This window comes from Juglans regia, chromosome 9, assembly GCF_001411555.2.
Source record: "Juglans regia cultivar Chandler chromosome 9, Walnut 2.0, whole genome shotgun sequence".
In the NCBI taxonomy this organism is placed as follows: domain Eukaryota; kingdom Viridiplantae; phylum Streptophyta; class Magnoliopsida; order Fagales; family Juglandaceae; genus Juglans; species Juglans regia.
This window is the reverse complement of record NC_049909.1, coordinates 15532089-15556251: the sequence shown is the minus strand read 5'-3', so window position 1 is coordinate 15556251 and position 24163 is coordinate 15532089. Positions and strand designations below refer to the sequence as shown.

The following is a 24163-nucleotide window of genomic DNA, read 5'->3' as shown; positions in this document are numbered from 1 at the left end:
AATAGTCTTCATTTCGCTCTCATATCATTTAGTTTCAGTTCAATCGTTTTTCCAACAATATATCTTTAGAGCGTATCATTCATGACCATAAATAACATGCCAAAGTAGCAGACACTAAAACATCAACCTTATGACATAATCAAAGGTTTCCTAAGGGTATAAATAAATTAAGATCATCAATTATGACCTACAGGACTCACACAGTGAGGAAGCAATGATTTATTCACTCACCTCTACAGTTAGTCGCAAAAGCAAACGTAGTATGAAATACATGTTACGGTGGAGTTCTCTTTCAAAAAAGAAAGAGCGTATATCTAATCACAATGCATCGTACAGATTTTAGTCTAGTCGTTGCCTCAATGCCTAACCCGAGTACTTCCATTTGCTCGTTATTCGAAGCGCTAAATAAGTTCTCGGATCTGGCTAAACCACATTCTACATAAATTGTAGATAACCATGCATGATCCTTTTAAATATGATGAACCTCGTCTTAGCTCCCACTAAGACGATATATCTTTTGTATCTTACAACTTATCCATATTTGGACAAGTACCGAATGACACATTGTCTCATTTTTGCTCACTACCCCTTTGTAGCGCCAAAGATGATTACTCGTATGAGTGAGCCGATTTGTGCCTATCAATATACATTTTTCATCATAACTCCTAAATTTATAGTGAATGTGTGTGCTTACCAAAAATATTTCCAATCACACCACATGATCGATCATAGAATACATCAGTATCATGTGCATGATGAGCAATATCATGAGGTAGAGAGAAATCACATGGTCAACTACAATTTTTTTTTATATATATATATATATAAGAAACTACAAATTATTAGACCACAACTCTCAAGTGGTATTTAATGTTCATTTCTCTCCATGCGCATTTTAATATGTTTTAACTTTTCAAAACATCCTCCTACCAAGAGACTTTGTTTTTACATATAAAAGTTCTTTGAACAACCATGAAATCAGCGACGACTCATCGCGAATCTCATTTAAGGTCAAACTCACAATATAAATCTTAGATTCTAATCAGCAAGTCTTACGACGATTTTTAAGAATCTACAAGGTGACCTCAAAATGTCATTCAACAAACTCAATTTGCGGCTTCAGAATTTTCATATAAATATCTTCTACTCAACAAAAGCATATGAGAAAACCATAATATACTTTTCATTAAGGGTAAAGCGATTAGGACCTTTTCCCCCAAAGACAATCATAATAGTCTAGTCATTACTTTTAACGACAATCGCATCAAAAACTCACTTAATCAAGTAAGCCATATTTACCCTCTAACAAAATCTTAACATCTAACTCTCATGAGCAAACCACAATGGAAACACCAAATAATATAGGCAAAATTAGATTTTTTGGTACTTTTCATTTCATTAATTTTCTATGGATTTTGAACAAAAGCTCCTAGAAACTATTTTTCTTGTAAACAGTCTCACAAGACATGAAGCCTGTGGTCTGTGCTAATTTTCAAAAACTCATGTCCAGTATCTCGTAATATAGAAAATCTTTCACTAGGTAACAATTAATAATCTAAAGACAACCAGATCATCATATTTCTTAATATGACAATTTTCTAAAATTGTCAACAACAATCAAAAAATCTCATTTTATTCAGCAGGTCATTAATAAAAAAAAGACTAGGTATATTGGGTATCTTTGAATAGATGGTTCGTTTATGGCGCATGTAAACAGTACTAGCAGCATTCATTTGCTTTTTGTACCAAAATAATACAATCAACAATCATGCGTTTCAGTACTTTGTGCCTAAACATCACAAAAACTAATCATTTAATTCTCTTGCGATAATCAACTATTTGACTCTTTCAATAAAAGTTCAAATAAATGTGCGATCAATAATTATCTAAAAGCAACTCAACTAGTGCCAATAGATGGGTTTATACCTCTATCAACTTCACTTTTCTTGTATCAATCAGATCAACAACCCAGGTAGGATCATATAAGTGAAGTGAATCTAAAATTTTATGTTGAGATTCCTACTATATGAATTCAATACCTTTAGCGAAGCCATATTACAAATATTATCTTCTAGTCTCTAAATGACGAGATAATATTGATATATCGCTTCCACGCTATTTATGAGGATCTTTATACTCTATAACTTTTTAGGTGTCACTATCACTAGTGGTACACCATTACCCACACTAGTTGTTGAATTACTCTCATTGTTTTTAGCAATCCTTTGTAAAAACCAATTTTGAAAATATTAAAGTTAAGGTAATATGGAATGCAACGTGATGAAAACATTCTTTCCAAGTGTTATAAAAAATCCACAATTCCCCACCCTCGCAAAAAATATGAGTACTTTTCTTGACTCAACTAAAAGATAATCAAACTTAGATCCTCTTGATTTTTAATAGAATTTACGTTTGCACAAAAAAATCACTCAGCCTTTCTCAAAGGCGAATAAACTCGATCTAAGGACGATAAATCAGAATTAAGCTCACAACCCCATATTACATCAATCCAAGTGTGATGTAACAATTGCTTTGTACCATAATTCATTTATAATTTCATTCTCATCAAATCATTAAACTGCGAGATAATTGTTCTCATCATATAACTCATACGTGCAATTTGAAAAAAAACATATTTTAACTAAAAATATATATTTTCCTAAAAAAATTTGAATCGCATTTATATGATGAAACATTATTTTTATTATCCAAGTCCTTAGTGTGCATGTATAGAAATTTTCACATAGAAAATACTCATATTTGCTTTTTTTCTTGGACTCTTCTAAATAAAGGAGATGTAACTTATTAGCGTGAAAAACTTCAATTTCTCAAGCTTCACACCCATCATCCTATGCCTCCACGACATATTTTAGTATATCATCTCTCCATTCGAGAAATAATATCTCTGAGTCAATGAGTGACCATCCAACTTCTAAATCTCTAGGAATTCTCACTAATACCACCACTTTCAATGAGTCTTAAATCAAATTAGGTCTAAACTTCTCTAATATCGCATTAAAAGCGCTAATAAAATCATCATTTTGTGCAAGAAATGCAGAATGTGATGTTTTACCTGCTAATTAGCGATATATCCTAATTTCATGCTTATTCAATATTTTTCGTATTGTCCAATCTATTAAAGGATAGAAAAGAAAAATTTTACTAGAAATTATCTTAGCCTAAAATCTATCTCGCATCTGTGCAACCATGAGCCAGATTTTTAGGCTTAGTTAATTCGTACCTAATTATTCAGACTTTTGTCATAGTTACCATATTAACCTCCAAAGTGCTTGGTATTACATTACTCTCAAGGGGTGCTCCTAAGTTTATATATCTGCAAGAACCTATTTGTTCTCACTATTGTTCTCGCTAGAAAGAAATAAAACTTGAACAAGATTATCAGTGCTAATACCACATAAAGGTGCACTGATAAAACCTTTTAAAATGAATGTGCCAATAAAAAAATGTCATAAACATGCCTGCACACTCTTGTTTTAATGTCTTATTTGCCAGACATGCTAGCAAGTTTTAGAGAATATGTGCTTATGTGTGAGTTAATCTAAGTTACTTCAAGATTATAATACTCAAACTCAAATATAGGAGCAATTAGTCTTTGCATTACAAAACAACGAGTAACTTCCATTATTACCCACACGATTCTCAAAAGCAAAATAGTGGTTAGCTCTATCTGATAGTTGATCCATTCAACTTCTATAAAAATTGTAGTGCTTGAATCTCACGCACACTTCCAATTTTACTCTAGACCTTTCAGATGTTTATATAATAATGATGGTCTAAGACTATTTGACACTCATAATATTTTTTATTTGTTTCCAACTATTGTTCATGGAGGAGATCAATGAAACAATTAAGTCGCATAAATAATCTCCAGGCTTTCTTTTTGGTTATCTTAAATTTATTAACCAATGCGCATCTAATTACACACACATCTAAGAAATTTGTCGTGTTAATCTAAGTTAGAACTAAAATAATTAATACACGTCATAAGATTGAAAATTCGATCAAAAATTCGTTAAGTTTCTTAATTATCTCTTGCACCTCAATGCTTAATTATTAATTTCTAACTTAATTTTTACGTAAATTTATATCGTATAGGAGATTAATTCTAAATTAATCTCAACTATACTCCAACTAGGATAAGTAATCTACCGAGTCAGTCACATGCAAAAAATAGTTTCTTCCTAGATCGAATAAATTAATTTGAGTCAATTATAAGAACGAACTATTCAAACTCGAGCTACTTAATCCTCTAGTTTATCACATCTAAAAGAGATTCTAAAAGCTAATTTCTAAAATTAGCCTCGAAAATATCAGTGATAAAAAAAGCTCAAAAATTACATGCAATCACAAAACATGTACAAAAAATAATCACATCACATTTCATCCAAATATTCATTATTCACAAAAAATAATTATATAGGCAATTTATAACATAAAATAAAATGACTAACAAATGCGATATAATATCTCATAATATTATAGCATGCATGTATTCAATAATAATAATCATGTAAACAATAATTTTAAATAAATATTATGTGCAATAACGACATACTAATTTAAATAAAATTAGCTTAACACACCAACAATAAGTTCTAGCCCAATGGTAGAGCTTATAGCCCTTGTGTATTATGGTTTGAAACACCACCCAAACATTTTGTCAAAAACCTTGTGCCACTAATTGTGGACAGCCAGTGGGTCGCACCCTCTTGGGTGCCCAGCTGCAGAGCAAGCCTATGCTTGTTGGGCTCACAGCCCAGTCCACTAGTACTTTTAACATGATTTGATACGAGTCGAATTTTAAAAAATGGCCCAAATCAGTATAAGCTCAAAACATGTTCTCAGCCCAAAGATAATATAAACCAAACTATTTTTTTTTAATTAAAACAAATGGGTTTTGCAAAAAAAAAAAAACAAATTTGCAGGGCCAGGCCCAAAGCTTGATTTAAAAAACAATGGCTCAAATCCATTTTGCAACCCACGTGTATATATCAACCCAAATTGTTTTTTAAAATAAGCAGTCAAGCCCTTTTTTAGCTCATAGCCAGTATACATGTAAGAAAATTGTTCATCTTCTTCCTCAAACATCAGTTACAGTTCTATAACGGAAGAGAAAAAATATGTCGTGTACCCACCGCTATGTGGTGCTCCCGCCGTTCACTGGTGCGCGCGGCTCCTGGTGCTCCCTGCACCTGGTGGCGCACAGCACCTGAGGAGCGTAGCTCCGTTTCCACAATGCGTGCTGCAACATGACAGTGCCCGCACCACCACGATAGCGTCTTGTGCACCACAGGTGGCCATGGTAATACTGAGAGAAAAAACAAAAAGTTTCATCATGCTCGAAAAAAGATTTTCATCGTGTAAAAAATATTTCAGTTAATGAAATTATAATACCCACATCGAATGCAAATCGGGAACAACCGATCAGCGTTGTTAGAAATATTATATCAGATAGCGGAAGCGATATTATCTCATTAATAAATCGTAGATCTAGTGTAGTTGTTCTACGAATTCTCCAGCGTCGTTGTTCATCCACGATCTTCACATCGATGGTGGAGTGTGCTACGTGATAATATCATAACAACACTCACAAATTTTACAGCTTAGATATTGGGACTAGAAAGAACAATTTGAGAGTCGTTTATAATGCTAGTAAGTCATCCACAAAGGGGGAGGGGCCATATAAATAACCCCTCTAAGCGTAACACTCAGAAGGCTATTAAGGGCCAACTATCAAGTCTCATGAAGTGGCTCTTAAGGTACTTCCTAACCCCCAAGAGAAGGGGAAAGGGTTCCCAATGCCCCTTTCTTACATGTTTGTTTTACTTTGTTCAAGTATTTATTTAAATTTTATAAATCAAATATTATCATTATGACTGGTTTGGTTACACAAAATTAAATTATTTCATCTCATTTCATTATTACAACTTTCTCAAACTCCCACACAAAATATAACAAATAATTCAATTTTTTCAAATCTTAAAAAATAATTAATATTAAAAAATAATTTTATAACAATGTTTCATTCAACTTTTAACAAAACATCTCATTTAATCTTATCTCATCTCATTTGAACTGTGTAGCTTATAAAAGTGTCATCATTTTATAAAAATATAATTCTATTAATATATGGTTATGTAAAATATTATGAAAATGACTGTGTCCATTATTAGACTAGGATTTACGTATGGAAAAAATCTGCTTCACTCTACTGTGTGAAGCAGCCCCAACACACTAAACGTGCTGGGGTGAAAAAAAAAAGTTAATAAAAAAAAATTATGTGAAGCGTGTGGAGAGTGTGATGAATAGTAGAGTGTGATATAGCAAATCTCTTACGTATGATACATTGTTGACAAAAGAATACATTTTTAAAACAATTTTACTATTTGTAAGCCTGAAAGACGTATAGGGCAGTGAATGTGAGGCCCAATTCTTGATTGGAGACCCATTAATTTAGAAAAGAGCTATATTTATAAAAGGAATTATATAAAAATATTTTTATAAATTAATGTAATTTCGTGTGATCTATCATATTTATTTTATAATAAAAATAATTTTATAATTTGACAAGTTAAATCAATTTATAATATTACTTTTGTGTAATAATTTTATAGTTAGAGTATGTTTTTTATTATTATTAATGTGGAATCCACTTCAATCAATGATGTATTGGATGCGTCGAAAAATGGAAAGATGGAGAAACTTTGGATCAAATTCCGCAAATGCCAATTATTAGCCCCGTGAGAAATCAGAGACCTATCAATGATCGGGTAGGATTTCTGTGCTTCGGACATTTTAAATTTGTAATTGATATATGTATGTAATTACGTTGTGGCAATAAATACGACCGCAAATAGAATTATTTTCTTTTATAAAAAAGAAACTATTCGAGAGGGAAAAGTATGTCGAACTGAGAAGGCCGAGTACTAAATAAATGGCATGTTTTGTTGTCACATTCCTTCTAATACACCAGCAGAAACCTTCTGAGCTACAACCATTAGGCTGGAAGAAATAACAAGTTCAAATTAACCAGAAATAGCTGAATACCAACATGGGGGGTTAGGAACACCAAAAGGAACTTCATACGACATAATATTAACATAATCGATGATATTTACATGGGATTCCTCTTTCTTAGTTGATACATGATTTCTGTATATAGACATTAGACAAAAAACAAACGACATCCTCGACAAGAAATGTTGACTGTGACTCAAAAGTACTTGGTGCACATGAAGAGAATGATGGTGGAGTTCGCAAGATCTTCCTACAACTTTGTCAGCCAACAATTTCAGTAGAGAACAATTCCAAAAGTTTCTGCTATATCAGCAGCCATGCACATGGCTCAGCTTGTACTCAAAACTTGAGATGAGTTTTTTTTGCATGGAGAAAAATTTTCTAATAGTTATCAGAATTTTCTATTGCTTAACTCCAATATTCCTCCTTCCAAGAAACCTTCTACCAATCTCTATAAAGAGTAAGTAGTACTCGACCCATGTAAAAAATAACCACAACGCAAAGCTCATCATGATTCTGCAAAAACATTTAAAAAATGGTGGAACTTATGCATCTTTGAACATTGCTAAGCATTATGCAATGCTTGCTCTGATATGATATCTTTCTGGAAAGATACTGTTGTTTACATTAATTAGAAATCTTCAAAAATACTGTTGTCTTTCTAACTTACTTTCCATTTTCCTTCTACATCTAAAGATGAGCAAAATTACACATTTGCTGATGACATACTAACTTAAGAGAGGAGAGGCTTCTTTGCATTGAACTCACTTTCTATGTCATCTGCTGCATAGTAACCTTCCTTCCCTTTAGCCCAAAGCACAAAGTAAAGGCCGATGAACATAAGGAACATACCAATAAGGCTGCATTATGAGAGTTGAATTGTAAGATATTCGAATGTATATATGATTTTACTTATAAGTCGACGTGGAGCACACACCGTCAAGATTTGGTTTGTAAGAGAAGTTTAAAATCAGTTTTTCTTGTAAATCAAAACCTGTCATGCCGATGTTACCAAGCATGTGTCCTTCACACCGACTTGGAAGTTTTCAAACTTTCACTAAGCAGTATCATATTGAACGGGAGGATACTAATTACTAAATTACCTTCCAATATTAATGGTGTCTCCTAAGGAAGCCACCGAGAGAATGACTGAGCAGACTGTACTAATGGGACTAAACGTGGAAACAAAGACTGGCCCCCTTTTTTTCATTGCCCATCCATTGAAGCTTACACATACTCCACTCACAAAACCTCCCTGCACATTCAAATGTTTACAAGGTATATATTATATAAATGGATGAGCAATGAATATACTTTAGAAGCATCGAGGGAGGGTGATATTTACCAGTAGAGAAAAGGCAATCAAGTCTTTGATATTCACAAGTGGCCAACCAATATCAATTCTGTGATCTTGAATTAGTTGGACAACTGCAGTCATAACCATACCCATCAAGGATGTTATTGCACACAAGGACATTGGTGCTGGAAAATCACTCAATGTTTTAGCCTGTCATTCATCAACATATCCACAGATTTAAAGAAAAGTCACAACACTTTCAATATAAACAACTGCAAGAATAAGAATCATATTATTTTACTGAGATTTACCTGCAATACAACATTGCTGGATAAAGCCAAAACTGCTGCAACGAGGTAGAGGCAGCCTATGATCTTCTGTGTATCGAAGGCAACATCAGGTAAGGGATGTTTTAGTTCAGCCTCCCTTGCTGTAACCCCGCTGCTGTGCATTATGCTCATTGCGAGAGCACCCACAACGCAGAGCAACGTGCCTATAATCTTGACTTTGCTGTACAAGCAGCTAAGTTTTACCTTCTCCAGTCTGCAATTATTGCAAACTATATCACCAAGCAGACAAAAAACGTGGCACTCAAAAAAATCATTTGATCTTACTTTCTATACTTTTATGTGACTTCTTGTTGTATGTTCAGTTTTCATGTTTTAGAAAATGTCACAAAATAATGAGATATAGAGACAATGTACCAAATAATGAAAAAGCAGAGTGGCTACCTGAAAGTCCATGCAATGACAAAGATAAAGCCTGGAGCAAGGTTTGGCATGGCGGTTGCAGCTGCTGCTGAAGTTAGCTTTATCCCCTTCAGAAATAGGGTCTGGAATAATGTTACCCTGTAAAACAAATAACCATATGAAAAGGATAAAGTATCAGAGCCACCGTGCTTGTTTTCCATTTCTTTTCTTAAAATTGGTGTTTTTTGCGGTGGTCAGAATCTGAAACATTAGAAATTCAGGGTTTCATGTAATAAAAGATAACCATACACACATGCATGCATGATGAAATTTTTTAGGGAAAAATACACAAAATCTCTCACAACTCACAACTACTACCCAATTTGCAATCATCCCTTCCAGTCTATCCATTTAGGTAATCAGCCCCCAGATTATCAAAAAGTTATAATCTACCCATTTTTCCTTTAAAAGACAAAATTATCCTTAAAACAATCAAAAAAACAAAAAAAAATACCCGTACCCTTATTAAAAAAAATATATTTCAAAAAAATTAAAACTAAAAAACTCCAAAAAAATCGTTTTTCATTTTTTTTACCCTTCTATGTTTTTATCTTTTGAAAAATAATTCTTTTCTTTTTTTTTTTGTCGTTCTTGTTTTCAAGAAACTTAATTATTTCTATATTTCTACTCTTTTAATCTTGTTTTAAACCTATCTTTTAATGTTTAGTATTTTTAATTATTTGTTTATTTTTTCATCAATTGTTTTTATTTAAATTTTCTGATAGTTTGGGAGTGATTGCCAAAATTGATAGTTGGGGGTGATTACAAATTGGGTGGTACTCTAATTGGGTTTATATTTGGAAAGATATATCATCCACTCATATGTTTCGAATTTCTCTCTGCGCCGGTGATATTCACAAGCTGATCTTTTCAACAGTACAAGTTCCCAAAAACAAAGATAAATTCATTAGAACATGATTTGTCGTACTACGGTGTTATTCAAGTGAAAAAATTATTTTTTTAATAATTAATTTTACTTTTTTAAAATAAGTGCACGATGGTTACAAACTCTTTAAAACTATATCAAGCGTTACTAAATTCAACTGGAAAATAGAACGCTCTAAAGTTATGGAAATATATGGATAAAACTTTCTTACCCTCCAAAAGAGATCAAAAGCAGCTGTGTTATTAACTTGAAGCTGAATTTCTTGGGCCACCTGCTCCTGCAATACATCCATGAAAGCTTTCGTTTGAACTCAGACTTGATATATAACAAGGAAAAGGAAAAACCATACCAATTAGCATTAATATATCAGAGAGAGAGAGAGCAAGAACCTTTCGAAATAAGTGGCAATGGGAGAGATGATGAGGAAGGTGGAGAAGGCAGAGAAAATAACAATGGTGAGAGGTCTGATTCCATTAGACATAAGATAACTTAGCAATACAGAGTTCCCTGCATATACAAATTGCACCCCAATCAAACCCCCTATTATCACCACATCTTCATATATATCCCTCTTCTTCAGCTCCATTATCTCCATCATCTCTACCATGATCTCTCTCTCTCTCTCTCTCTCTCTCTCTCTCTCTCTCTCTCTCTCTCTCTCTCTAATATCTTCTTCTTTTCCGAACCAATTTCTGCAAAACTGTATCTGCCTTTACCTCTCGTATCCTTCCCTTTTGTTACAAGAAAATTCTTCCCTCTTCTCCCTTGTCCTACTTTTTCATGAATGCCTATCCCTCTCTGTTTTACCTTTGTGTCTTTCTTTTCTTCCCTTCAGTATGTGGCGGTGGTTCTGTCTGTTTTTCTTCTCTATCCGTGTTTCAGAGGTAATTAAGCTCAGCTAACTTTCATGGCCAAGCTCTTCCCTACCAGTCTTCTTCCGGTCCTCCGTCCTGAACTTGTCCTTTTCTTGGAAAATGTTGGGAAAGAAAATGTAGGGAGCCTTTCTTTCTTCAACGGCTCTCCCTCCATCTAGCTTGTGTGTGTGTGTGTTTTTTTTAATTACTTTCGGACTAATTTTTGTTATTAATTTGCTTCACTTTGGAATTTTTGGTTTAGATGATCAAGATTGATAGGATATATTGAATTTGTTTTAGTGAAATTTCGGTTAAATATATTTTAGTGGAGCTACGTTTGCCACCTCATAGTCAATTTTAAGTAAATCTATAATTTCTTCTTTCAAATTTTCTAATAATGGGAATAACCTCTAGCCTATATCGGAGGTAGTACAAAAAAACAAAAAGCAAAACAAGAAAAAAAAATATTGGTATAGGTCTAAATTTTCAGGTTTCATTTGTTTTTATAATTATTTTCATTTTTTTTCATCTTATCTAATTATTATAATTTTTTCAATTTCTCACATAAAATAAAATAAACAATTCAATTTTTTAAAATTTTAAAATAAAAATAATATTAAAAAAATATATTCTAACAATATTTTATTCAACTTTCAACTTTTATCTTAATTTATCTTATTTATCTCATCTTATCTACAAAAATAAACGAGGTTGCAATATTTAGTTTAGAATGTTCCGAAACTAACATTCTTTTCAACATCTACGTTCTCATGAATGTGATATTCTGAAATTTAGATTATTAAAAATGTGACTAAATTCTCATTTAAAAAATATTAGAAATATGATGTAATTTCTATTAATATAAGATTTATAATAGTTAGATATAAAAAAAATTTGAGCGTGCAAGTCCGAGATAGTTCTCTCTCTAAAGGCCATTTTCTTTTTTAATTGATGAGTTGAGGTTTAATGTTTGAAAAATTATATACATAAGCCTCACACTCCTGCACACCACTTAAAAGTATGTGAATTTATTCTTTTACCCTCATATTTCAGGAAATAAGAAATATGAAATATGAAATATGAGGATAAAATAATAAAATCACATCTTTTTTAAGTGGTGTGCAAAGTGTGAGGTTTACGTGTAGCATAACTCTTAATATTTTCATTAACTCAAAAAAAAAAAAAAAAAGAAGAATGGCGAGGCTGCACACCTCACCAGTCACCTGGCGTTCAATGGTAAAGGTGGAACAACAAGTGGACTTGTATTTCTCTGGAGGAGGAAAGGGTAGCAGCACGTGCATGCATAAATCTCGGACACACAACAGAGATGGGTACGGCACCTTGTTCCATACACAATAACTAGCATCTTCCAGAGTATGATGCTAATATTGTGTACGTGTGGTGTTTGAACTTTGAATGGAATGTGGAGATCCCCTCCTCTTTGGTTCGGCTGGACAAGAAGCTGAAGCCTATCTCAGACCAAATCACTCTCCTCCTATCGGCTTAAGAATCACCAATAGAATTCGACCCACAACCTGTACTAGAAGAATGGGGATATCCTCGTGCGGAAAACAAGGTGGGAGGGACAGACAGGACACGTCGACCCTGACTATCTCTTATGACACCTAATATTAAAAAATCTAAGTTGACAAGTGAGCAAAGATTACGGACAACCAACCCTTCATTCCCTAACAAAGGGAATGGGAAGTGAGTGCATCATCCGCTTGCCATCAAGATGTCACTCAGAGAGCCACACTGCATTAATGGCGCCACTCAGGAGGCCACATTTGCATTAAAGACCATGGCTTGACAATCGTACACAAAGCACCAACCCCTAACACAAGGTACAGAATGCTCCCATGATACCTCATATAAAAGCTATACCCCATGTGCGAATACAACTCTCTTCTCTCTGATTCTTGGAAGCAAATACACTGAAGAAACTTACTAACTTTGGCATCGAAGGCTCCTCGAAACACCTCGAGCCCACTGCTTCTTTTGTATTGCAGGTGACCAAACCTGGTATCTAGTGTGCAAAACAAGTTATCAACAAAATGTTCAAAAGAAATTATATGCACACGAATAACTTTCACGGACAAAACATTGATCGGGCATTAAAAAAAATCATTGATAGTGAAATTTATATGCCTGGTCCATGTTTCATCCGTATCTAGGGGTGACAAAGAAAATCGGTGAATCAGAAAACATGACCGAACCGAACCGAATCAGTGAGTTCAATTTGGTCCGGTACTAGTTTCATTTTTTTCAAAACCGGTTGAAATCGGTTCAGTCCTGATTTTCATTTTTCTAACATCGGACTAGACTGGTTCATATATATATTAATTTTTTATATTATATATAATTTATATAATTTTTTATATGTAATATATATGATTATATATAAAATAATTTTATATTATATGCTAATTGCTAATTAATATAACATTAAATTTTTAAATCTTATTATTCATGTATAATAATAATCTAATAACATAAAATTAATATAACATTTTATAAAACATTATCAATAAAAAATTTAATTTTATAACATAAAATTTTAATCTTAAACACGAATATTTGATCATATATTATTAAAATAAACTATATATATGTTAAGGATAAATACATTTTATAGCATGATAAATTATAATATATATTCTTTTTAATAAATACATTTTATACATTTGATCATATACACTCATATAAAAAGTGTATGTAACCAAGCATATTATCATTAACATATATAATCAAATATATTAATTAATTAGACACTAATATATTATCACTAACATACATAATCAAATACTATATTATCAGAAAAAACAAAAAAACCTGATCAAAACTGGTAAAATTGAAAGTACTGGTTTAGGGATGTAACCGGAGCGGTATCGGTTCTTCAAATCTCAAAACCAGTATATACCGATTTAGTTATAAAATATATCCAAAACCGAACCGAATTGAACCGATTACACCCTATCAGTATACGTAACATGACTCGATGTTTAAATAATTTTTTTGCGGTTTTACACACGTGTGACATGATGATTGGACAAAATGACCAATTTGATAAATCTTACAACTTGTGATATTTGTTTTGGAAACAAGTCAATCTAAGGACTAGTTTATAAATCAGTCATTTGAACTAACAAATCTTTTTGAGACAAGAAATCATTTTTTTTTGTTAATAACTAACCTTTTGTTATTTGGGAATGAAAAGTACTACATCCATAAAGAGTTTTCATAAAAATAAATTTACAAATTGACATAATTTTATAAGATACGATTAGATTTATTTTACAATAAAAGTAAATTTATGATCTAACGTCCCGCATTAAGTCACATCATTTTATAAATTTACAGGCTCCTTTTGGATAGTGAAAGTATTTCATCTTATCTCATCATTATAATTTTCTCAAATTTTCACATAAAATATAATAAACAACTCAAAATTTTCAAATTCTAAAACAATAATAATCTTAAAAAATAATATTCTAACAATATTTTATTTAACTTTCAACTTTCATCTAAATCATCTCATCTTATCTCACTATCCAAACCGCATCTTAATAGAATCTCTTTATGGCTCAAGCATTTCTCTTTAAAATAAAGTTGTCCATTATGGACACTCTTTTATGTTGTAGAACATAAAATGCACAAAAAGTTATGGGCCACATTTGCAGACTCCATTTTATTTAGGTGGAGGGCAAAAGCGATGATAATTGAATTGGGTTTTGGGTCATGTTGCTTGTAGCGCTTGTCTAGATCTGAAAGTTGCAATGACTGAAGCAGCAAAGGTGAACGATTATGGCGATGGCGTTTACTTTCTGCCATCACACATCAGCATCTAGCAATAGAACTAGCGCTTTCTAGGCCTCGAGGCTCTCCAAAAGTATGTACAACAAAATGGTAGCATTAACAAGTAAAAACCATACAAACCAGGAAAAAGATATTTTGTGTGGGCAAGGACAACTCAACTCTGCTAGGAAGAACCAAACGAGTTTTATGGCCTCTCGAGAGTTCAAGCAATATTTAGTAATACACAACAAAAACATCTTGATTATGTGTTCTTTCTTATCAAGATGAGCTCATCTCATGGTGGTGATTAAGTATCGAAGTTCACGTATTGGGACTACATCAAATGTCTCCATGCAGCCTTGGGACTGCAAAGGCAATGCAACAAATTGGCGAGAACAAAACAAGCAACCGGCAGAGAAGAAATTGTGCTGAACAGACAGGCTTGATGATTAAACATAAATGAATAGGTACTGAACAAATATTTATTTGGTGGGAAGAATCAAAATCAGTATCCTTGCGTGAAAGGTTCAGGCAGTATTGACTGAACTTCCGAAACCAAAACTGTGATCTTTGCTGCAAGATTTTCCATTCTTGTGAAGATAACATCTCGTCATTAGTGAACTGCTATAAAAAGTCACCTTGGAACTGACAGACCAAGCTCTAAACCAACAAAGAATACAAAGGCATATCAGAAGAAACATACAGTAAAGCCAGAGTCTTTAAATGGAGAATAGCAGAGATGGTAGCGTTCAGATCTCATCCAAGTGAACTACTCGTAAGTGCAATATCAAAATGTACTGATTCTGAGAATATTGTAAATGATATGGTATAAGATATAGCTAACCTAGCCCCCCAAATTCCTCCAAAACCAAGATAACATGTGACCCGATCTTCAAAAGCAGTTTTCCACATTAATTTAATTTGAAATTTTGAGTACATAGGAGGATAGATGCAGGGCCCACCTCCAAATACAGCACACATGCTCACGTACCATCAACTCCATCTGAGAAAAGGAGCAGCTATGTTACTACAGAATTCTTACTCACTTGTACGTAATTCACACTATGTGAAACAAATTCAAGCCAAAACCCCTCTATCTGAAATGGTATTTGCCTACTACCTCTATTCCCCTATCATGCAAGGCCACCTTCTTAAACTTTTGATATTTCCAATTCTTACTTATCCTTGCATTGCTTGCACGAAATAGCTTATAACCAATAGTTTTCTAGAATAAAAGACGCCTACTATAGAACTTTAACACATGTTAAAATTTTTTTAAAATACTACTAGTAAAATTGAGTCTGGGAAAATAAAAAAGCTAATCCTCGGAGAATATGGCAAATTCAGTCAATTTTATCCACCAAATACTCTATTGCCACCATGACCAGTTGGTATTTACTATTTAGTATACAATCCCATCCTGCAACCGGCACATAGCGAGTTTGCCAAAAGAGAACCCACTTTTCATTCCAATTTTGGCAATTTGATGATTTAGGCTTCTATGGGACCCTTTACACTCTTTTTTCACTCTCATGAAAAACCAATAATGTAAAATCTAATGGAGATGAAACAACAATGAGGAATGGGACCACGTTGAAATTTAATGATCACTCACAAAATATCCTAGTGGAAGCTGTCTTCTATAAGCTTGGATTTGGCTTTAAAGAAATGGAATGCAGGAAGCACAATAGCAAACAGAACTAATTTCACCCCAAAAGGTCAACAAGAAATGGAATAAGTATGGCACAAGAGCAAGGAAACTACTGAGGTTACAAAACAATGGCATAACCACCAATACCAGACATCAAGTACGTTTTTTGGTAAGTAACACACCTGGTGTTTGGAACTGGTATGTAAAGATGCATAGGATAGTGTCTCGCAAATTTTAATTAATCACAATGCCATAGAGAGGAAGAGGGGGAAGCTGTACATGCTGTGTATACGGCCAATTTCTTGAAAATGTTTCTTCAGAAACTACATTTTTTATAGCCGCCTTTAGGCTTTCTTAATGCTTTAGGAAATGTTACGTTTCCAATTTTTGCTCAAGAAAGCTAGTATTGACAAGAAATCAAACTTCATTCTCCATGGGAAATGTTGCGCCTTTGGAAAAGACAGATATCATTAACAAGATGCGGAACTTTCAAGGAAAGACTATGAAAAAGGATAAAACTTATTCCAAAGGGAAAGAAAATGAATGAAAAGTATAGATAAGGTCCATTTTCCAAGTGAAACCATGTTATTATGTTGGACTCAAAGCATTTCAAGAGAAGATGAAGAATCCTCCTTTGGATGAAGTCAAGAAACTGCCAAGGAGTCCAAACAAAACCACATAATTCCTAAGGTAACTATAACTTTTGTTTCATCTTTTTCTTAATTTTGATTACTAGAACCTTTGGGCTACTTGATGTTTTCTTCTTTTTTATAATTTGTAAGTCGAATGTGGAAATTTACTCATGTAATTTGCAGCCTCTTATTCTCTATTAGACAACCAAAAGAAATGTCCATCCACTCACCCATCAATAGAAGATTCCATCACAGAGGGCTTTGTGTTTGACTGAACCATGAGCTAGATGACCTCATATTGGCCACATATGCCATGGAACTCCTGAAAACATTTTCATTAGTTGAATCATGTTCGGTGTGGTTTCTGGTAGCATTTTAGGATTCATGTAGTTGTAAATCTTGGTGAAGATTTTGGATTTTGAACTTGTCTTTCACATGAGTTAGTCAAATGTCTTGGCTTTGTTTCAAGTTACTAGTAGCAAGACGTGGCAGTTTCCAAAGGTTTTGAAGCTCTTTCTGGCAGTTCCCTAGCTGTTTATGGTTTTAAGTAATTTTCAATGGGATAATGAGTAAAGGTTCTCGGTACCAAAAAAATACCTAAAAGTTTTTTCAAATATTTTTATCAAGGTCTCAACCAGATGATCAGAAATAATCCTCAAAACACAATTTACTCTGATACAAACACATCCTAAATTTTAACTGCAAATGCTATTTACTAGATTCAATAAAACTTCTTATTAATTAGAAAAAAACTGCAAACACTAACACATAACATTAAAGACTTTCTTATTACCCACCCGTGCGTAGCCCAAGTGGTAAGGGCGAACTTGTGTGCATGAGAGCCCCATGTCACAAGTTCAATTCCCCCTAGGATCAAACTATGATTTAAGTGGGGAGCTCATGGCGGTGGGTTGTTGTGCCAATCTCCCTAGGGGTTTAGGTTCCATGGGTGAAACCTAAGGGCTTTGTCGTGGGGTGGTTCCCCTGTCATCAAAAAATAAAAAGCACTTTCTTATTATTTTGAGTTTCTAATTAAATTCTCATGTAGTGTGTCATTAATATATATGAGTAAAACCTTGATTCTGTAAGGCTACAATGGAAGGCCCAAACCACATGGTCTATACTCCAAAAGGACTAATCAATGATACAAGTAGAACCACATTGGAACCTTATAAAAAGCAATAACTTCTCATTCCCAAGCAATGTGAGATCACATTCACTACCTACCATTATTTTTATCATATGGGATATCACAATTTTTCCCTCTTAAATTCTCGACGTCCTCGCTGGGCCTATCCGTCGTAGATGGCACAGCTCAAGTCCCACATTTCTTGTTGGGATAGACTCTGATACCATTTGTAACGCTCCAATAAAAAAACTCAAATCGCATGGCCTATACTCCAAAAGGACTAGTCAATGATACAATTGGAGCCTCATTGGAACCTTATAAAGTACAAGAACTTATCATTCTCAAACAATGTGAGATCTCATTCACCACCTACCTTTATCCTTATCATATAGGGTATCACAATCTCTCCTCCTTAAATTTCCAACGTCATCGTCGGGCCTGTCCATTATAGGTGGCATGGCTTAATTTCCACATTTTTTATTGGGATAGGCTCTAATACCATTTATAACGTCCCAATAGAAGATCCAGACCACATGGTTTATACTCCAAAATGACTAGTCAATAATATAATTAGAGCCTCATTGGAATCTTTAAAGAGCAAGAACTTCTCTTTCCCAAACAATGTGGGATCTCATTCACTATCTACATTTATCCTATCATATGGAGTATCACAAATTTAGAAGACTTTCAAGGTCTAGTCAAGCTAAACAAGCTGCAAACTACCTTCAATTAAACTACCCAAACTACCCCAAATTTACTACCCAGTAAAACCCATCCATACGGTAACGAGAAAGTGGCACATGTTACAAAAAATGCATAAATTTCATGAGCAAAGGAAACTTTCATATGTTACCAATTAAGGGCCCCCTTCCCTGAATAACACCCTAAAAGTATGCATGAGTACTTCTGAAACCAATCATCAAAATTTAAGATAAACCTGAAACACAATTCTATCTTTATAAAACCATACTTTTTAAAGCTACAAATAGGGAACTCATATTCATACTTATGTATCGGCAGGAACTAAACATTACAGTCAGATAGTAAGATCCTCACCAGAGCACTTCACCGCCAAATCATTACCCCAATTCACCAACTCATGAAATGGACTCATTAAACCAAGAGCATAAAAACTAACAACTACAAAATCTAATAATATTGTCTCTGTGTCTCTCCCTCCAGCGTCTGCATAACTACGACCAGTCTGTACCCTAATGCAGCCATTATACGTCATTGGTCTAAGAATAAGTACTAAACTACCAGCCGTTTTAACACTCACGGACATAAGATATTGCGCAAGCCGAATCTATAAAATTCGTCAAACGGTAATTTTAATTTAGTTCTCCATAGTTTCCAATCCCATCATTTTCATTATTCAAAGCAAACACTTGAATAAGTAGCAGTGTAATTCAAAGCAGGAGCGAGAAATTGAGGAACGCATTAATTTGGAGGTAGGGAAGCAAGCAAAAGCTACTGACAATTTAAGCGAAAAAGGTTTTAGTTTTTTTTTTTTTCAATTTTTGTACATGCTACTACAGGCCCGGAGAGGTGCAGCAGAGTGTACCCTGCGAGAGCGCTCGAGAACTCCTCGATGTGGTGCTCAGGCAAGACATCATTCTCGCCACTGCCACCGCGCTGTGAAGTGGCAACATGGACTGCACGCATCCCAGTTCCGCGGGACACCTACCAAACTCAAATATAAAATAAATAAATAAATAAATAACTTATTTAAAATGAGAACAAAGTGAAAATTCTAAAGGTATTTACACAATAATTTAGAGGTAAAGAGAGACCTGGAGAATGAGAATCGGGGAAGAGAACTCGAAGTGGATCTAGAGGGAAGAGGGACGCCCGGAGAGGTGGACGTGGCGGATTTGGTAAGTGGAGATGTACGGACATTAGATCTAATGGCGGATTTTACGGACGATAGGGATGCTCTGCTGACGAATCTGTTGCATGCCGAAGCCATCGAAGGATTGAAGAAGAAGAAGAAGAAGAAGAATACGTGAATGATTCGGGGAGACTGCGAGGGTTTAGGGTTTTAGCAGAACCGAGACGAAGTGAACGGCCACTGTAACTTGTTAAGGCTGTGAGTTATTTCACAACTCTTCTAAATTCATCTTATTTTATTTTTTTAATTATTATAATTTTTTTAAATTTTTAAATAAAATAAAATAAATAATTTAATATTTTTAAATCTTAAAAATAATATATTCTAATAATTCTAATAACATATTATTTAATTTTTAACTTTAATCTCAATTTATCTAAAAACAATAAATGAGAACAATCGAGTTTTTGGGTCCAGCATAATCGTATTTTCCATTTTCTTGCAATTTTTAAGTTTTAAAATTTTAAATTCAATGTCTAGATTAAAAATTAGAAGATTACATCGCCAAATTAATAAAACTTAACAATTTTATATTATAATTTAATTAATACAAACTGTGATGCAGTAAAAATATTTGGACTCAAGCCTAGCCACCAGACCCAGCATGGAACAATTAGAGACAAGAAAGGTGATGAGGCATGGGATGTCAGGGATTGAAGGAGGGGTAGGGATTAGACAGCAAGTAAAGGGTGTTAGGGTTAGAGCCATGGTGTCAAGAAGTAGGGCGGGCTGTTAGGGGAAATGAGAAAAAGGGGAATCAATCGGGCACGCACAGCAGATCCTGCCTCACCACTGCAGGGGCAAGCGAGAAAAGCAATCAAATAAATAAATGGTCCAGACGACTTCCAAGGATCTTCTTCTTCCTTTTTAACTTTTCCTTCAACCTCAAAACAGGGAGCTCTAGCGATAGGTTTTTCTCCAATAAATATATCCAAAGCTACCATTGTACAGTAAAGAATGAGAGACCATGAAAGACAATAAATAAGAATATTACAGTAGATTTCTCCTCCTTATTTTCTCTGCACATGCTTTCCATTCATCACCATAGATGTATGTACCGACACCATGTAGCCGCACCAGATCACTATCGAGGGTACCAGACCATACTGAACGAGGCCCAAATTGCCTCAATGGGTCGAGAATGACTCTTTCTACCATTCCGACCTATTGTACGATTTTTAGAGTATCAACAGTGGCGCCGTCTGTGGAATTTGATTTCCTCTTTTCGTCGAAAGTGGGAGAAGGACGATTTCTCGACACACTTAATAAATCATCAGACGAACAGATAACACCCTCCCATATAAGTATTCTTAATTTTTTAATAACTTTTACATTTATGAAAAATGGGCGGACAGTAAGCAAGGAAAGACCATATTGCCCAGGTGAAGGACTTATCAGGCTCCTCGCCATTGCACTTGAATCACACTATCATGCAAAAAGCGCACTGTCCTAGTTGCTCATCTCCTGACTTTGAGAGTTTAATTTATGCACAGCACCCGAGACACTATACTCAATATGTGGGCACAAGGAGTCGTAAACAGTACACGATGGCACAATATGCACATCAACTAAGCGTGCACATCCTGCCCATGCATGGCACTGCACGTCGAGAAACCAAGGGTGCCACGACCCTGCAGTGGCACGACCCAGGGGTGGCGCCAGCAGCCACCATGATGATTGCCGGCGTCGTTTGTCTCTGCTGGGCCGGTTGACGACCGCCCACTCCCCCGTAGTGTGGTTCCGCACAAACCAAGTCCCATCGTGCCAGGGGCCAAAGCACAGCCCAACCGTGTTGCAGACAGAAGAGGCGTCGATGAAGACCCTCGTGGTCCGCCAACGACGTCTGGCCGTAGTGGTGTTATCCCAGCACGTTGCTACGATGGCATACGAGGTTGGCACGTGGTGGCCATTTGCATCACATCCAAGCACACATAGCCGTGCACACAACAAGGAGCTCGCGGCCTCCAACCGCGAGCACAGTTGCCCTGCCGACAGTCACTACGTGAACCGCCATTTCATTATGCCTCAAGCCGCTATAGCCCTCTGCCCACAGGGGTCGTTGACTACCCAGCCCGTGTGCACCTCGCCATGAACACGAGAGTGCTACGGTGGCACTGTGAACTTTGTCAAAGGTGGGTAGAGAGAGCCTGTCCGTCAGTGGCATTGTGCCCACACGAAGAGAGCCTATTCCTCGAACCAGGCTCGGTCTCCAACTCGGACGCCACCTACATGGAGGTCATCTAATCGACACCTCCTTAGTCCTTAGCTTGAAACTTACTCCGCTCGGGAGCTACCTGCTCATCAGCCCACCTGCTCGGGAGTCCCCATCGCAACCCCTTAGCTTGGTAGCCAACCTGCTCGAGAGTCCCCATCGCAGCCACCCAACTAGGCATCTCCACAGCCCACTCTCATCTGGACTCCTCTGCCCAGCATTTACTCAGCTTGGGAAATCACCTGATCTCCACAACCCACTCTTGTTGGGACTCCTCTGCCCAAGATTTACTCAACTCAAAAATCACCTACTCGGGAGTCACCAGCCCGGAAACCGTCCACTCGGAAGTCACCATCTTGGGAGTCAACTGCTCGGGAACCCTCCTTGAGACATACCCTCATCTGCTCAAGCTTTCCACTCTCTTCAGGACAAACCCAAGTCTGCACAGTGCTCCTCTACTCGGAATTCACCTCCTCAAGAAACGCAACTCGAAACCCATCTACACGGGAGTCAGCAACCTCAGGATTTATCTGCTCGGCATAGGATTCGGTACTCGGGATTCACTTGCTCGAACCCACCTCATGCTCTGAGATCACCCGCACGAGAATTACAACCAACAACAGACAATGTTTTTTAATCAAACAAAAAGATCGACTATAGTGGCTAAAACTCTCTGGTTTGTCGCTCTAAAAAATTATAAGAGTTCATTTATACTAACAAAACCACTTCCTATAGTATAGAACATAGGTCATATGGCCCTGCACTCCGATAGAGCAATTCAGCAAGGACAAGCGCCTCCGTCAACAAAGTTTGGTCCCAAGATTGGCTGCAGGGTAAAGCCAAGTCTCTAGACTCGCCGACCCCCCCTCAACAAAGCCGAGTCCCTAGACTCGCACAAGCCCCATGCACGCGCTTTAAGTGGTCGAGCCCACCCCCGCTCGCCTCGCCGAGACAAGTTGTCTTCCCACACTCTACATAATCAAGCTCATTTCTCAATCCTGAGTTCGTAACTGTTTACTGCTCGTGCCAGAGGAACAAATGAACGGGGACTAGCCTTCGAAACTCATTTCCCTACGTACTCGAGCAAACCAATTTGGCTGCATTTCTTACCTTTGAAGATTCTAAAGGTCTTCTTTTTTGAGCTAATTGCCCTTAACAATCGTGGGGTACTGTGAAGGGGTAACATATGTGGGTCCAAGCCCAGCTGCTGGGCCCAACAGGGAACAAGTAGAGACAAGAAGGGGGAGGAGGCGTGGGTGTCAGGGAGCTAAAGAAGGGCAGGGGGTCAGACGGCAGATAAAGGGTGTTAGGGGGTAGAGCCATGGTGTCAAGAAGTAGGGTGGGCTGTCAGGGGAAATAAGAAAAAGGGGAACCTTTCGGGCACGCACTGCAAACCCTACCTCACCACTGCAGGGGCACGTGGGAAAAACAATCAAATAAATAGGGGGTTCGGACGACTTCCAAGGATCTTCTTTTTCTTCAATTCTTTTTCTTCCTCTTTGACTTCTCCTTCAACCTCAGAACATGGAGCTTCAGCGATGGGTTTTTCTCTAGTAAATATATTTGAAGCTACCATTGTACAATGAAAGATCATGAGAGACTGTAAACAAGAATATTATAGTAGATTTCTCATTCCCAAATGCCCGTGGGCATAGACATTATGCCGAATCACGTAAACCTATGTGTCATTTTCTCTACACATGCTTTCTATTCATTATCATGGACGTATGCACCAACACTGTATAGCCGCACTGAATCACTGTCGAGGGTACCAGGCCACACCAAATTAGGCCCAAGTCACCTCAGTGGGCCGAGAATGACTTTTTCTCCAATTCTAACATGTTGTGCGATTTTTAAAGCATCAACACAAACCTTAAGTACGCACCTTGTATGTCTTTTGTGAAAATATAGATTTCAAAAATAAATATTTAATTTTTTATAAAATATCTATACGAAATTTGTATATTTAATTTTTATGCAAATCATTATTCATAAAAAAATAGATAGCATCATACCACCTTTACAATAA

At 35.8% G+C, this 24163-nt stretch overlaps 2 protein-coding genes across 4 annotated transcripts; both read right to left on the bottom strand.

Annotated features, from left to right (window-relative positions):
- Nucleotides 1–7639: 7639 nt before the first annotated feature.
- LOC108994404 (WAT1-related protein At5g47470-like) lies at nucleotides 7640–11001 on the bottom strand. The gene is made up of 7 exons (XM_018969606.2): nucleotides 10360–11001; nucleotides 10182–10247; nucleotides 9067–9183; nucleotides 8647–8878; nucleotides 8384–8545; nucleotides 8142–8293; nucleotides 7640–7898 (listed from the first exon to the last, which is right to left on the bottom strand). Exons 1-7 carry the CDS (start codon nucleotides 10575–10577, stop codon nucleotides 7772–7774), a joined length of 1074 nt encoding a protein of 357 aa, XP_018825151.1. The 5' UTR covers nucleotides 10578–11001; the 3' UTR covers nucleotides 7640–7771.
- Nucleotides 11002–14923: 3922 nt separating this feature from the next.
- On the bottom strand, nucleotides 14924–20123 carry LOC108994405 (protein NONRESPONDING TO OXYLIPINS 2, mitochondrial). 3 transcript variants are annotated; one of them, XM_018969611.2, is made up of 4 exons: nucleotides 19825–20123; nucleotides 19596–19714; nucleotides 15582–15622; nucleotides 14924–15279 (listed from the first exon to the last, which is right to left on the bottom strand). In XM_018969611.2, the coding sequence occupies exons 1-3, from the start codon at nucleotides 19998–20000 to the stop codon at nucleotides 15603–15605; spliced, it is 315 nt and encodes a 104-aa protein (XP_018825156.1). In that variant the 5' UTR covers nucleotides 20001–20123; the 3' UTR covers nucleotides 14924–15279; nucleotides 15582–15602. The 3 variants fall into 3 exon arrangements, with proteins under 3 accessions (XP_018825156.1, XP_018825155.1, XP_018825152.1); XM_018969610.2 differs by lacking the exon at nucleotides 15582–15622 and having other exon boundaries at nucleotides 19825–20117; XM_018969607.2 differs by lacking the exons at nucleotides 14924–15279; nucleotides 15582–15622 and having other exon boundaries at nucleotides 19367–19714; nucleotides 19825–20117.
- Nucleotides 20124–24163: the final 4040 nt, after the last annotated feature.